We start from the raw sequence: 13239 nt of genomic DNA, 5'->3' as shown, positions 1-13239 counted from the left end.
TTTAAAATATTTATTAAATAAAAATTTAAAACACAAATTTGATAATAAATAATATTACCAAAAACAAAATATCAAGTATTGCACTTAATTAATAAAATGAAATGTTGATAAATTTTATCCAACACGGGTCATACAAAATTACAAAAAAAAAAAAAGATTATCAATTTTATTTTTGTCTTATTATTAAACTATATATAAGTTATAAGGAATTTACAGCTTTTGGTCATCCATTAAATGTAACAATTTTTTTTTTTGTATTATTACATTTTAAATAGAATCAATGACAATTAAATGCGTAACATTTTATTTAATACTCATTTTGAACAAAGAATTAGAGCTAAATCTCAATATAAATATTAGATGATTTACAGTCTAAAAACAAAGCTTAAAATCAAAAATAAAAAAAATAATAAAAACATACTTTGTTTAAAATTTATTTCATTAATTTTATACACATAATGAATTTAGTAGACTATCAAGTTAACCTAAATTTAAGAGGCATATATCAATTTATAAAAAAATTTAATTCACTGATTTTCTAAACTTTAAATATATATATATGTATATGTATATATTTATATATATATATATATAACCAATGATCAATGACATATCATAATAAATTACCACACTTTTATGACTGGGACCACCAATCGGGTGATTTGGAATTTCCATTGGAAGTAGTGTTACCACCATAAGATCCTCCATAATTGCCACCACTGTAAAATCCACTTCCTAAACCAACACAAAAATAAAATATGAATAAATCTATTAAGGTTTATTACCAACGAAAAGCATAAAGAAAGCTTTAACGCCGATAGAGGACCTGGAAAATAAGGGTTGCTTGAGTTACCATTGCTACTGCCACCTCCACCATAGTCTCTGCGAGGTGGTCCTGAGCTACCTCGTGAGGGTGGCATACTGCTTTGAGTACGGTAATCTCTTGAACCAAATCCAGAACCCCCAAAGCGACCTCTGTAAAAAAAAAAAAAAAAAAATTGTTTAAAATCGCTACAATCGATANAAAAAAAAAAAAAAAAAATTCAGTTAAAATTTGTTTCAAATAATTAAATTAATAAGAAGTTTTACCCTTTTGATCCATTATTTCTTCTACCACTGTTCATTCTAAAGTCACTAGCCATACTTTCTAACCATCCCGGTAATTCTTGTTTTGATTCAGTAATTAATTCCATAAGATCTCTAGTTAAATTACGATTTTTGTCGTTGAAAAATGATGTTGCCAAACCTTAAGAGAAATAAATTATATACATTTTTTATAAGACCATTATATATGAATCAAAATTTAAAAATCTTACCTAAATTTCCCATACGTCCAGTACGTCCAATACGATGTACATACTCTTCAACGTCTGATGGTAAATCATAATTAATAACATGTGTTACATGAGGTATATCTAATCCTCTAGCTGCAACTGCAGTAGCAACTAAAATAGGAGTGTTTCCTGACCGGAAACTTTTAAGAGCATCTTCACGTTCACGCTGAGTTCGGTCACCATGAATTGAAGTTACTGGGTAACCATTAGAATAGAGGAATTCTTCCAAAGAATCAGCACCTTTTTTTGTTTCAACAAATACCAAAATCAATGATTCAGCAGGTTCTGCAAAAATAAATAAAATAAAAACTAATCAATATAAATTTAATAAAAAATTATTATTAGAAAAGTGTACTAACGTGTTCTAATAGGAGTGGCATTTAATAAATCTAGTAGATATGATCTTTTATTTCGATCTTCAACCCAGACTATTTTTTGAGTAATATTTTCTGACGTTGAACCTACTCTACCAATTGCTAAGAAAATATAGTTATCAAGAAAATCTCTTGCTAGAATCTAACAACATATACAAAAAAATAGTGTCATATTAAAATTTGATTTATGAGTAGGATTAATGATAAATACTTGAATTTCTTTAGGAAATGTGGCTGAAAACATGAGAGTTTGTCTGTCACCGGGTGGAGGCATTGAATCTTTTTCTACAATACGCCTTATTTGAGTTTCAAAACCCATATCCAACATTCTGTCAGCTTCATCTAACACTAAATAACGACAAAAATCTAATCCAATTTTCCCTCTTTCTAACATATCCACTAAGCGACCAGGAGTTGCCACTAAAAGATGGCATCCTTGCTCAAGATCTCGAATTTGATCCATTACATGTGAGCCTCCATAGCTGTTGAAAAATAAAATAAAAATATTTTAAGAGCTAAGTTTTAAATTGATAATAATTATAATTAAATTTCATACACAACACAAGGGCGTACTCTAGAGCGATAAGCAAACTTTTTTGCTTCATCATATATTTGAGTAGCTAGTTCTCTGGTAGGTGCCAAAATCAGGCCAAGTGGATATTTTCTTCTAGATTGAGTCTAAAAGAAAAATTCAACAAATAACAACAATTTTTTTTCTATTGAAATTTTAATGATATTAATTTCAATGTATGAATTATAAAATAATGCTTACTTTTGGTCCACCATTGTAAGCAGCTGGCCCCTTTTCATATATTTGGTTGAGTATTGGAACTAAAAAAGCTGCCGTCTTGCCTGATCCTGTTTGGGCACAAGCCATGACATCACGGCGTCCTATAATAATTGGTATAGCGTATTTTTGTACAGGAGTTGGTGTATCATAACGGGTCAAAGCTATGTTCATCCTTATAATTTCTGTCAGCTTGATGTCATCAAACTAAGAAATAAATAAAAAAAATTCTGTTAAATTAAGATTTGAGAGTTTTTAACAGATCAACACTCACTACATTAATATTTTTGTTTTAATAACATTTTGGACTTGTCATTACAATTTTTTATGAGAAAATACAATTTTTTTTTTCAAAGTTTTTGATGATTAAAATACCATGTGATTTATTATGAATATTAACATCAATTTTTTCATAAAAATGTACTGAGAAAAATTTAATTATTTAAAAAATTTTTCTATGTTATGCACTTCTCGTGCCTATAACTAAAAATTGTATTTGAGAGTATTAATAACAAAACTGGTTATCAACTAGTTAAAATTTTATTTAGTCCATTATTCATTAAGTTGCATAAAAATAATGATAAACTCCTTTTTACCTTTAAGGAGTTACCTCTAAAAACTGTCATCAGAAATAAGTTTAATAAATTAAATCTAATTAATTAGTCTTTTTTTTTCAAAAAGTGAAAAAATATAAGTTAAATAATAAGGAGAATCTTACTGTATCAATATGAGGTGGTACATCTTCACCAGTTGCTTCAACAGGAATGTCTTCATACTTATTAAAATTAATGCCAGTACTTCGATTGCCAAACAACTCTTCTTCCAAACGTTCATCAGGTGGAAGTGGTTTGGTCCAATCTTGGTTAGTAGCATTTGAATCATCCCATCGACCTCTTCGATTTTCAGATCTATTGTAAATTTAAGACACTATGTATAGTCTATAGTCAAGAGAGAATATGCAATGAGGACAACACGAGAAAATAAAAAATAATCCATTTGTTAACTAAAACAAGCCAAGATGATTATATCTTCTTATATACTACTTTTAGACTTGAAAAATACTAGAAGAAACACAAATAAGCACAATGACTAGATTTATAACAGGATAGTTATAATATATTAAGTGAAAATAAGATGTTTAGTGCATTATGACAAACACATTCAGGTTATTTAATCATAAAAACTAATTTATTTAATTAAAAGAGATATAGAATTTTGCCAGAAAATCAGGGTAGTGTTATTCAAATATGTATTTACAGTATATTTATGTAAATAATATTAGCTATAAGTGATCAATTTTTAATATATATTAACTTATACATAGAACGTATGTATTTAAAAATTAAAGAAATAATCTAATTGTTACAAACAATGGAAATTCTTTTTGTAATTTATTGAACACCTAGTATATTTTATAGTTAATTTTGCACCAAAATATATATTGTTCAGTAAATATGGAAACATATTTCTATTGCTTATAAAAATTAACTTGTTTCCTTACTTACTGAACACCCTGAACAAGACGATTCCTTAAACACTTAAAAACCCGATGTCTTTTTAAATATAAATATTGTTAAGAAAACTAATTTTTGGTGTTTTTTTTAATTTAATGTATTTCTTGATTTATCAATTATTAATTACTTTTTATACTCATCCCTTATACTTAGTATGTGTGTCAAGTTAAATTTTTCAATTAATACTATACATAATTAACTATATTATAAAATGATAAATGATTTAATCAAGAAAATTACTGGTCGATAATAACATTTAATTCATTATTTCAGAAGTTTTATCAAAGAAAATAGAGGCAAGGTGTGGGTATGATATTTATCATTAGATATTTCTCAAAAGCATCTTTCTTTTCACTTAGGTATACAAACATTACTAACCTTTGAAATACCAGTATAAAAGTTTTTATGGATCAGTCATTTTTTTGTTTGTTTTATAACCTTTTTAAATAAATATGTTGCCATTAAAAAAAATATTAAGGTATAAATTAATAAAGTAATTAATAAATGATAATTAAGATATACATGAAATTAAAAAATAGGAAGAATAATTTTTTTAACACAGTGAAGGGTCCTCACAATAAAATAGTCCTAAATACAAAGGTGTAATTTGATATTAACTATATTATTAGTTAAAAATAAACTAACCGTCTTCCTTCTTGCCACCTGCTACCACCGCCTCCAACACCTTGATTGAAACGCGACCAATCGCCGCCTTCTCTATCATTACGGTAATTGTTTCTATAACCTCCTCCACTTCGTCCTCCACCATAATTGGAATTCGAGGATCCATTGTAGGAACGATCTTCATAATCATCTCTACGACCACCTCGACGGTCGTTTCCTAAAAAAATAAAATATAATTAATTATAATGTACAGTTCAATTGTCTTCATTGTAAGGCCAAAATCAGATATAACCTTGGCTAAACAAATCTGACGATCTATTATAGGAACCTGATTGACGAGATCCGTTGTAATCTCTACTATCCCTTTCGTTATCTCTTCCTAGAAATTAAAGATTGTACACTTAAAATTTGAAAAATCTATTCTAATTTAATGAGAAAATATAACAATACAATAAAAATTTAATAGATTGTATTATAATTAGTGATGAGAAATATCGAGTAGTAACTGTCGAACAATTTGATAGTTATGAATGTGTTAAAGCTTTCATGGATTGTCTTGTTGCTTGAAGTGTTTGAGGATATATCCATGTTTGCAGTTGAGTTCTGACGTTTCGGACTATACTGTTATAGTATAGTTGCAGCCACCGACTAGCAACCATCACTCTGAAGATGGACTCTGCAATGAGTCCGAAACGTCAGAACTGAACTGCAAACATGGATATATCCTCAAGCACTTCAAGCAAATTTGATAGTTGTCCAGTATTCAAACTATACGATAGTGTATGCTAAAAATAAACTATTTCGTTGTATAAACACAATTCGAATAGTTAATCGATAGTTAAAAATATTTGAAAATGCCCATCATTAATTTTTACTATTATTAATTGTATAATAATTTATTTTAAGTATTCGTTAATTATCTTCTTATTATAATTAAGTGTACCTAATAAAAATTTTAGGTAGAACTATTATTATTAAAAATTAAAATTATATTAAAAATATTTAATACAAACAAAAAGACACCAAATATTACTAAAAAATTTCAGATATATATTTTAGGAACAATTTTACTATTATCAATGCTAAACACACACTGACATACCGACAGAAAAAATCTCTTATATACCCCTAGAGACCTTATCATCTAGTAAATATATGTTTAACAATTAATTTACTAGAATTAAATTTAATAAAAAAACTAACTTAATTTAATTAACTATGTAATAATTAACTAAAAGACTAGAATCTTAATTCATAAATGAATAGTTTTAATTGTTTGATGGGGAACGAGGTGAATTTCTATGAAAGAAAAACACTCAGATACCATCAATAATTCTATAAGAAGTTTTAAAAAATGTCTTTATGTAAACAATTTAGATGCTCATTTAATATAAAAATAAGTATGAACAATTCACTTCTAAAATTAAGATAACTATTTAAATACTTTAATATATTAGACAGTTATTGTAATTCAAAAGTAATAAATAACAAACAAATAATACATGAATGTTATTAAGTTGAAAATTTATCATTTGTATAAAAAAACCTTATGAAAAAAACTAAATTAAAATTTTGAAAAAAAAATCACTGAAAAAGTTTAGTGTTATAGTGATTATAAAAATAAATAATAGTATAAAATTACCTTGATCTTGTGAATTATTTTGTAAATTCCTAAGATGTGGTGGAACGTACTTGCTTGGGGCTGAACTAGATTTAGTGTCACCCTGCAAGTCCAGACCAGCAAACTATGAAACAAAAATAAATAAATTACATAAAATATTATTCTTTATAGACTTATGGTTATTTAAAAATGATTACAAAATATTTTTAAGCAATGTTAACCTAGACAATGAAAATTTGCACATCCTGTTAACATTAACCTAGCAGGATGAAAGTTAAAAATGTAAATATTATTAATTTACCTGCTGCTCTAGACCTGATCCATTTTGTTTGGGTACATTACTCATATTATAACAAATCGGCGACGATAAATGCGTTGCTGCACTTGCGAGTCGTTTATAAAGGAATACAGAATTAAATTGCTGAAAGAATCACAAATAATGGCAAATGCCAATAATGGCCGACTATTTTGAAGGGAGATGGACAGCTGATAACCTTGAATGTAACAATACCATGAAGATGGTATTAACCAAAAAAATTTAATTGGAAAATGATACTTTTAATATTAATTGACTGTACATAAAAAAAATTCATCTTACATCATCTATTTTGAGTTCAATAATTTTTATTCAACATTTTTTAATTTTTTAATCTATAATATATTATTTAATTAATACATTTTTCAAAGCGTTGGTCACACTGCATAAAAAAAAATTACAATTGAGTGTTCACACTGATTATAATGTAAATTATGTATTGTAATCACAAAAGTCTCTCCTTCGCGACCGACTTCGTTCAAATATACTTGTGTGAGTATTCAAATTTTTTATTAAATTTTAGTTTTAATCCTTAATTATCTAAAGCATCCTTCGTGTAAGTTTAAAATCGTTATAATTTAATGTTAAAGTTATTTATAAACAATTTGTCTAAGTCATATTATCACTAAGAGAAATCTTTGTTGGAGTAGTTATTATTTAAAAAATAGTAGTTTTATAATACGTCTTTACAAAATATTATTTTTTCAATCCCACAACTTACGTATTTAATTAAAAATGAAGAATCTTAACCTACTTCTCATTTGAATTGTTACTTTTTTGTTGTCTTATTTAATTTTATTTAGTATATTTAATTGGATAATTGTTTTGCAGATTTTTAAAAATGGGTAGGGTAATTCGTGCTCAAAGGAAAGGTGCGGGAAGTGTTTTCCGTTCTCACGTAAAACACCGCAAGGGAGCCCCTAAACTAAGGAACCTAGATTATGCAGAAAAATATGGTTACATCAAAGGTGTCGTTAAGGTAATATACTCTATTTATTTTCGTACCTAATTGTTAATAGTTATAGTATTTTTTTTTTTTGTTATATTTATAATATCACTAATAATTAAAATTATAGTTAACGTTTTATGTTGTTATTTTGTGTTACATTTTAATATTTCTAATGTTCTGTATGACTTAAATTACACCTCTTATTGTTATTATGTTAACGTTGATTGATTAAAATTCAGCAATGAATTGCTTATATTAAGAAGTCGTTCATTTGTAATGGAGTCATTAAAAAAAAATGTTTTTGTAATTTTACTTTTTCTTGACAATTTTGCTTATAACTTGGTAGGAAAACGTAAAATTATAAAAGTAATATATTTTGGACTTGCAACTGGACGACTCAAGTAAAAACCATGTTAATATATAGCTGTGTATGAAAGCAACTACGTTAACTTTATTTTTAATGTGATTTTTGATATCATTGAACAAGTTTTAAATTTACTACTTGAAATTGTTTAATAGTTTATTATGAAAGTTTAATTCCAGTTCATACTGTCAATTTTATAAATATTTTTTTCTACTTATAGGATATAATTCATGATCCTGGCCGTGGAGCTCCTTTAGCTGTTGTCCATTTTAGAGATCCATATAAATATAAAACTAGAAAAGAATTGTTCATTGCTCCTGAAGGTGTTTACACTGGTCAATTTTTATATTGTGGAAAGAAGGGTATATTTTAAAAGGCATACTCAAATGGATTTTTTTTTAAATATTTATCTATTTTTAGCTAAATTAAATATTGGTAATGTTATGCCTGTTGGTGTTATGCCTGAAGGTACAATTGTCTGTAACTTGGAGGAAAAAACTGGTGATCGTGGTCGTTTAGCACGAGCATCAGGAAATTATGCTACCGTTGTAGCTCATAATCCAGATGCTAAAAGAACCAGGGTTAAATTGCCTTCGGGTGCTAAAAAAGTTATCCCATCAAACAATAGAGCTATGGTTGGTAAGTATTTGATTGTGAATACTTACAAGTTAATACTTCAAAATTAAAAAATTATTTAAACGTTTTTCTAAAACAACAATTTTTGATTAATATTATTAATTGAAAATGGGAACTTTTTAAAATTATTTGTAGTAGACTGAGGCTTATTTGTATGAAATTTAGTTATTTATTTTTTATTATATTTGGTTTATGATAATTATTGTACAATTGTTTTAATCTATAATTTAAATATTCTTTCACATTTTTATATTCTCAAAAATCAAATATATTTTAACTTGGTAATAAGTGAATCAAATATTTATACAAATTTGGGCCAACTATTTGAGTGATTGGGATAAAACTTAATTGCTGTATTTTTATCACAAGGTTTATTTTAATTTTTTTTTTTTTTTCCAAAAAACATTTTTATGTAATCTAATTAAATTAGGAAACAATAATATATAATATTTATCAATTATAACAAAATATTTTTGATTTTAATAATTTTTTTATCATCTTCATTACATGTGTAATGTAAATAATTGAAAAAATAAAGTGTATCTTAACTAATCAACCATTTAGGTAACTGCTGAGGAAAATATTTAAAAAATNGTATCTTAACTAATCAACCATTTAGGTAACTGCTGAGAAAAATATTTAAAAAATATATCTATAGTTAAAAAAACTAAAAAAAACGCGCTTTTAAAGCATATCAAACTAAAAAGTTAAAATTAATTTTTAAAATAAGCTTAAAACAATAATGAATGAAAATTACTAGTNATAGTTAAAAAAACTAAAAAAAACGTGCTTTTAAAGCATATCAAACTAAAAAGTTAAAATTAATTTTTAAAATAAGCTTAAAACAATAATGAATGAAAATTACTAGTATTATTGTGAAAAAAGCATTGGGCAGCTCAATATACGAAAAATATGGCATAAAGCACCCATGCTTTTTTTTACAATAATACTAGTATTCTTCGTTCATTATTGTTATAAGTTTCTTTTAAAAATTATTTTTAACTTTTTAGTTAGATGTGTTTTTTTAGTTTTTTAAACTATATTTATTTTTCACTTTTTAGTTTTTTATGACATTGCTGTGACAGTCATAGAGTATTTATTGTCAATTATGACTAATAATAATTATAATTTCTGTATTGGCAGTTAGTGTATTTATAAATTCACAACTGTGTATTACTATAATTGATAATAAAGGCTATATACCTGTGAATATTGTCTTAAAAAATCCAATTAGCTACCTGTATTTGTAATCCTTTATGTATTATACATGTTTTTTAACTCAAAAAAATTTGAACCTTTAAATGTTTATATCTCATAATAACAATAAAAATTTGTTTGTGTATGTGTGTGTATATATATATATATAATATTGATGACACACGCGCATGTACGGGTCACCATACACGACTGGATACGCGATAAATAACACATGGCGTGTCGAGAGTTACAAAAAAACATACATACAGGTGAAACTAATCTAAGCGTGTTAAAAACTTAAATTCTAAGTTACTCTTATACTATTCAAATGTACCCCATATATAGGAGATAATTATTTTTATAAAAATTAAATATTAAGAATGAATTTTAGCTAATTTAATAAAATGGTGAAATACTTTTTAAAATAATTAATTATTTTAATGATACAGTTAAAAAAAATCTAACATCTCTGCCTCAATAGATAATTAAAAAATTCCCTAAAAATCAATTTTATTTTATTTTTTAATTAATTAATAATTATAAATGGTGATATTTGTTTATCATGTAAATAAGAGTGTCACTTATTGATCTTCTTTATGATTCTGGATTAATTGTAAAGATGTTATTAGTGGATTACAAATGTACTTCACATACAAATCTGCCCCTGCATTAATTTTTTTTTTTTAATTGTTTAGAATAGACACAATTAAATTTAACTTATAATAATGAATTATTTAGTATCAATGATGTTGTATGACATTTGAAAACTGAAAACTAATGAAGTCATTCTATTTCTGAGATACAACTACATAAAAAATATTTTTAATAGTTTTAATTTTATTTTATTTATAAAAATTTTAGAATTACATTGTGAGTTAACAATATATTACTGATAAATTAAGAAGCTAATTTACTTATCTAGTAATCTAATATTGCTTTTATAAATTCTTTACATATTTTGAAATATAAATCAATGATGATTAATAAATTAACAGACATTTGAAATCTGAATTAATTATAAATGAAGATTCTTTCAATTTTTCTGAGATTCTATCCGTAAATCATTAAATGGAGTTATTAATTGCAAATTATATTGAAAAAATAATTATTGTTTATTATTGTCTGTTGCCCTGGCCATTGGGTAGAAATGTGTATTTTGTTGCATAGTGTCCTAGGTTTGATTTCCAGGGTGCCCACAAGAACCACCTTAGATTCTCTTATATTTTAATGAAGGTCTCCACGCTCTGTAGCGTGTTAAGTTTGGAAAATAGTAAGATGTAAAACTAATCATTATTTATTAATTTTTTCAATTATTTATCATTTTAATGTTTACTATCTTACTTAAAATTTAATTGAGTTAAAATAAAATATTTTTAGGAGCTGCTAAGAAGTTTCTTAAGTATTACATATTTTAAGTACTTCATGTAGTTGTAAATTTATGTGCATATTTATTTTAAAGCCAGTGGAATAATACATCACATTTATTTTATCTTCATTAATTAAATGATATATTTTTTATTACTAACTTAAAACCAAGTTTTGAAAATTCTTATTTTAAAAAGAAAAATGTTAGAATAAGCTGTATTTATATTTTTAGTGCTTTAATCATTAAGTTCAATATTTTTTTAGGATTGGTGTCTGGTGGTGGACGTATTGACAAGCCTATGTTAAAAGCTGGTCGTGCATATCACAAATACAAGGCTAAGCGTAATTGCTGGCCTAAAGTTCGTGGTGTTGCTATGAATCCTGTTGAGCATCCCCATGGTGGTGGTAACCATCAACATATTGGTAAAGCTTCTACTGTCAAACGAGGAACTAGTGCCGGAAGAAAGGTTACAATTAATACTATTATTATTACTTTTATTAACTATATAATTTTTATTGTTTTAATTACAGGTTGGTCTCATTGCTGCTAGAAGAACTGGTAGGATTCGGGGAGGTAAAGTTGTTACCAAAAAGGGAGATGATTAAATTGTTTACTGTCATATTTGTATTTCATTTTACAAATAAAAAATAAAAACCAAAAATTTTGTTTTTTTTTATAATAACTCATATTTGTATATTTTAAACCTGAATAGCTTAAACTTAAGAAAGATTAAAACTCCTGGCTTATTCGTTTAACATTTTGTAATAGAATTTAAATAATCAGCATATCAGTAGTGTTTGATATATAACATATTTTCTATTAGATTGTTACCAGATTCTATATTTTAAGTTATTCAACTTATACCTTATCACAGCAATAAATAATACAATATCAAGTAATAACATGTTATTTTCAAAAACTTTGTATTATGTACCTAATTATTAATCTTTGGTGTATACGATCTTAACCTCATAAAAAGCTTTTTAAGTTATAATTTAAAGTATTGTGTAAAAAGAGTAAATTTATTTTCGGTACTGTCAAGTAAAATAGTCACTATTCTTCTGCTGGCATTTATTACTCTTGAAAAATTTTCACCGCCATTACGATCAGCCTCCATTCTTCACTTTCATGAACTATTGTTATCCACTCTCGTACTCCTATTTTCTTGAGATCTTCCACCGGACCCAACCATCTCTTTCTAAGCCGTCCGCGAGGTATCTTTTCTGCATGTTTCCATTCCAGCACCACCCTAACCATCTCTTCCTCATTTCTGCGCAAATATTCACTATAGTAATTAAATATGTACTATAATGATATTTTAAAATAGTTGATCATATTAATAGAAACAACTTTCTTCTGCATATTAAACAGAATTTCGAGTGACCACATAAATTATTTTTAATAAAATAAATAAATTATAAGTATTATTTATATATAATTAACTAATAAAATATTCTATGGAATTTCTAATCGATATTATAATTTTTTTTTTTCATTTAATATTTTGTTTTATTTCACTAAAATGGTGACTACTCAATTTGAAAAAAAATATTTAAATTTACTTTTTATAAAAATGTTTCTTTTTCAAGTAAGTTATTTAAATGAAAAATTTGTTAATCGTTATATTTATATAGTTTTATCCTTGAGTTACATATTACTTTTTTATGAGTTTTTAGACATGCATCCATGTTTATGATAAGATTTTTTAACAGTTTTAATGTACATTTACCTCCTTAATAGTGTATATCTAACTAATGAAGGGTCACCCTTATTCATTATATTTGTACCAATGGCTCGCCTAAAATTTATTTGAAAAGTTCTTTACTTTACTATACAATTTAAATTATTAAATTGTCTTGTAATTATTTTCTAGCGTTAACTGAAAAAAATGAATTATTTCATGATTTATAAGTACAATCAGTGAAAAAATACTTTTGATAATTAAATTTTATCGAACAATAATTAAAATGTTAATCTGTGATAAAAATTTATTTAGCTATTTAGAACATTTTCAGTATTATATTTATTATTACTATTTTATAAAATTATTGTTATTATAACTGAGACTCTAAAAAATCTATGCCACATATGGACAACATCTTAAAAAAATTATTTGACTAATATAAAATAAAAACTATTAATATAATTTTAATTTTC

At 25.6% G+C, this 13239-nt stretch overlaps 2 protein-coding genes across 6 annotated transcripts; one reads left to right on the top strand and one right to left on the bottom strand.

Moving 5' to 3' along the window:
- Positions 1-287: 287 nt before the first annotated feature.
- On the bottom strand, positions 288-6724 carry LOC126904528 (putative ATP-dependent RNA helicase Pl10). Of its 4 annotated transcripts, none has more exons than XM_050683616.1 (13): positions 6556-6724; positions 6276-6378; positions 4926-5012; positions 4655-4850; positions 3214-3403; positions 2481-2702; positions 2265-2386; positions 1920-2190; positions 1694-1850; positions 1317-1619; positions 1090-1246; positions 827-975; positions 288-735 (listed from the first exon to the last, which is right to left on the bottom strand). In XM_050683616.1, exons 1-13 carry the CDS (start codon positions 6598-6600, stop codon positions 635-637), a joined length of 2103 nt encoding a protein of 700 aa, XP_050539573.1. In that variant the 5' UTR covers positions 6601-6724; the 3' UTR covers positions 288-634. The 4 variants fall into 4 exon arrangements, with proteins under 4 accessions (XP_050539573.1, XP_050539574.1, XP_050539575.1 ...); XM_050683617.1 differs by having other exon boundaries at positions 854-975; XM_050683618.1 differs by having other exon boundaries at positions 4962-5012.
- Positions 6725-6919: 195 nt separating this feature from the next.
- LOC126904545 (60S ribosomal protein L8) lies at positions 6920-11756 on the top strand. Of its 2 annotated transcripts, none has more exons than XM_050683657.1 (6): positions 6920-7062; positions 7402-7549; positions 8104-8245; positions 8304-8522; positions 11346-11548; positions 11613-11756. In XM_050683657.1, exons 2-6 carry the CDS (start codon positions 7412-7414, stop codon positions 11685-11687), a joined length of 777 nt encoding a protein of 258 aa, XP_050539614.1. In that variant the 5' UTR covers positions 6920-7062; positions 7402-7411; the 3' UTR covers positions 11688-11756. The 2 variants fall into 2 exon arrangements, with proteins under 2 accessions (XP_050539614.1, XP_050539613.1); XM_050683656.1 differs by having other exon boundaries at positions 7004-7126.
- The last annotated feature ends 1483 nt before the right edge of the window (positions 11757-13239 follow it).

Source organism: Daktulosphaira vitifoliae, unplaced genomic scaffold (genome assembly GCF_025091365.1).
Source record: "Daktulosphaira vitifoliae isolate Bord-2020 unplaced genomic scaffold, ASM2509136v1 Scaffold_4, whole genome shotgun sequence".
Taxonomy (NCBI): Eukaryota; Metazoa; Arthropoda; class Insecta; order Hemiptera; family Phylloxeridae; genus Daktulosphaira; species Daktulosphaira vitifoliae.
This window is presented reverse-complemented; position numbering and strand designations above follow the sequence as displayed.

What these genes read in the sequence shown, in the direction of transcription:
- LOC126904528 (XM_050683616.1), bottom strand. Translation starts at nt 6,600, where the DNA reads ATGAGTAATGTACCCAAACAAAATGGATCAGGTCTAGAGCAGCAG. An exon ending in CTTACAATGGTGGACCAAAA is followed by an intron (nt 2,387 to 2,480) that starts GTAAGCATTATT and finishes TTTTTCTTTTAG; the next exon opens with ACTCAATCTAGAAGAAAATA. An exon ending in AGAAATAATGGATCAAAAGG is followed by an intron (nt 976 to 1,089) that starts GTAAAACTTCTT and finishes TTTTTTTTACAG; the next exon opens with AGGTCGCTTTGGGGGTTCTG.
- LOC126904545 (XM_050683657.1), top strand. Translation starts at nt 7,412, where the DNA reads ATGGGTAGGGTAATTCGTGCTCAAAGGAAAGGTGCGGGAAGTGTTTTC. An exon ending in ACATCAAAGGTGTCGTTAAG is followed by an intron (nt 7,550 to 8,103) that starts GTAATATACTCT and finishes TTCTACTTATAG; the next exon opens with GATATAATTCATGATCCTGG. An exon ending in TTTATATTGTGGAAAGAAGG is followed by an intron (nt 8,246 to 8,303) that starts GTATATTTTAAA and finishes ATCTATTTTTAG; the next exon opens with CTAAATTAAATATTGGTAAT.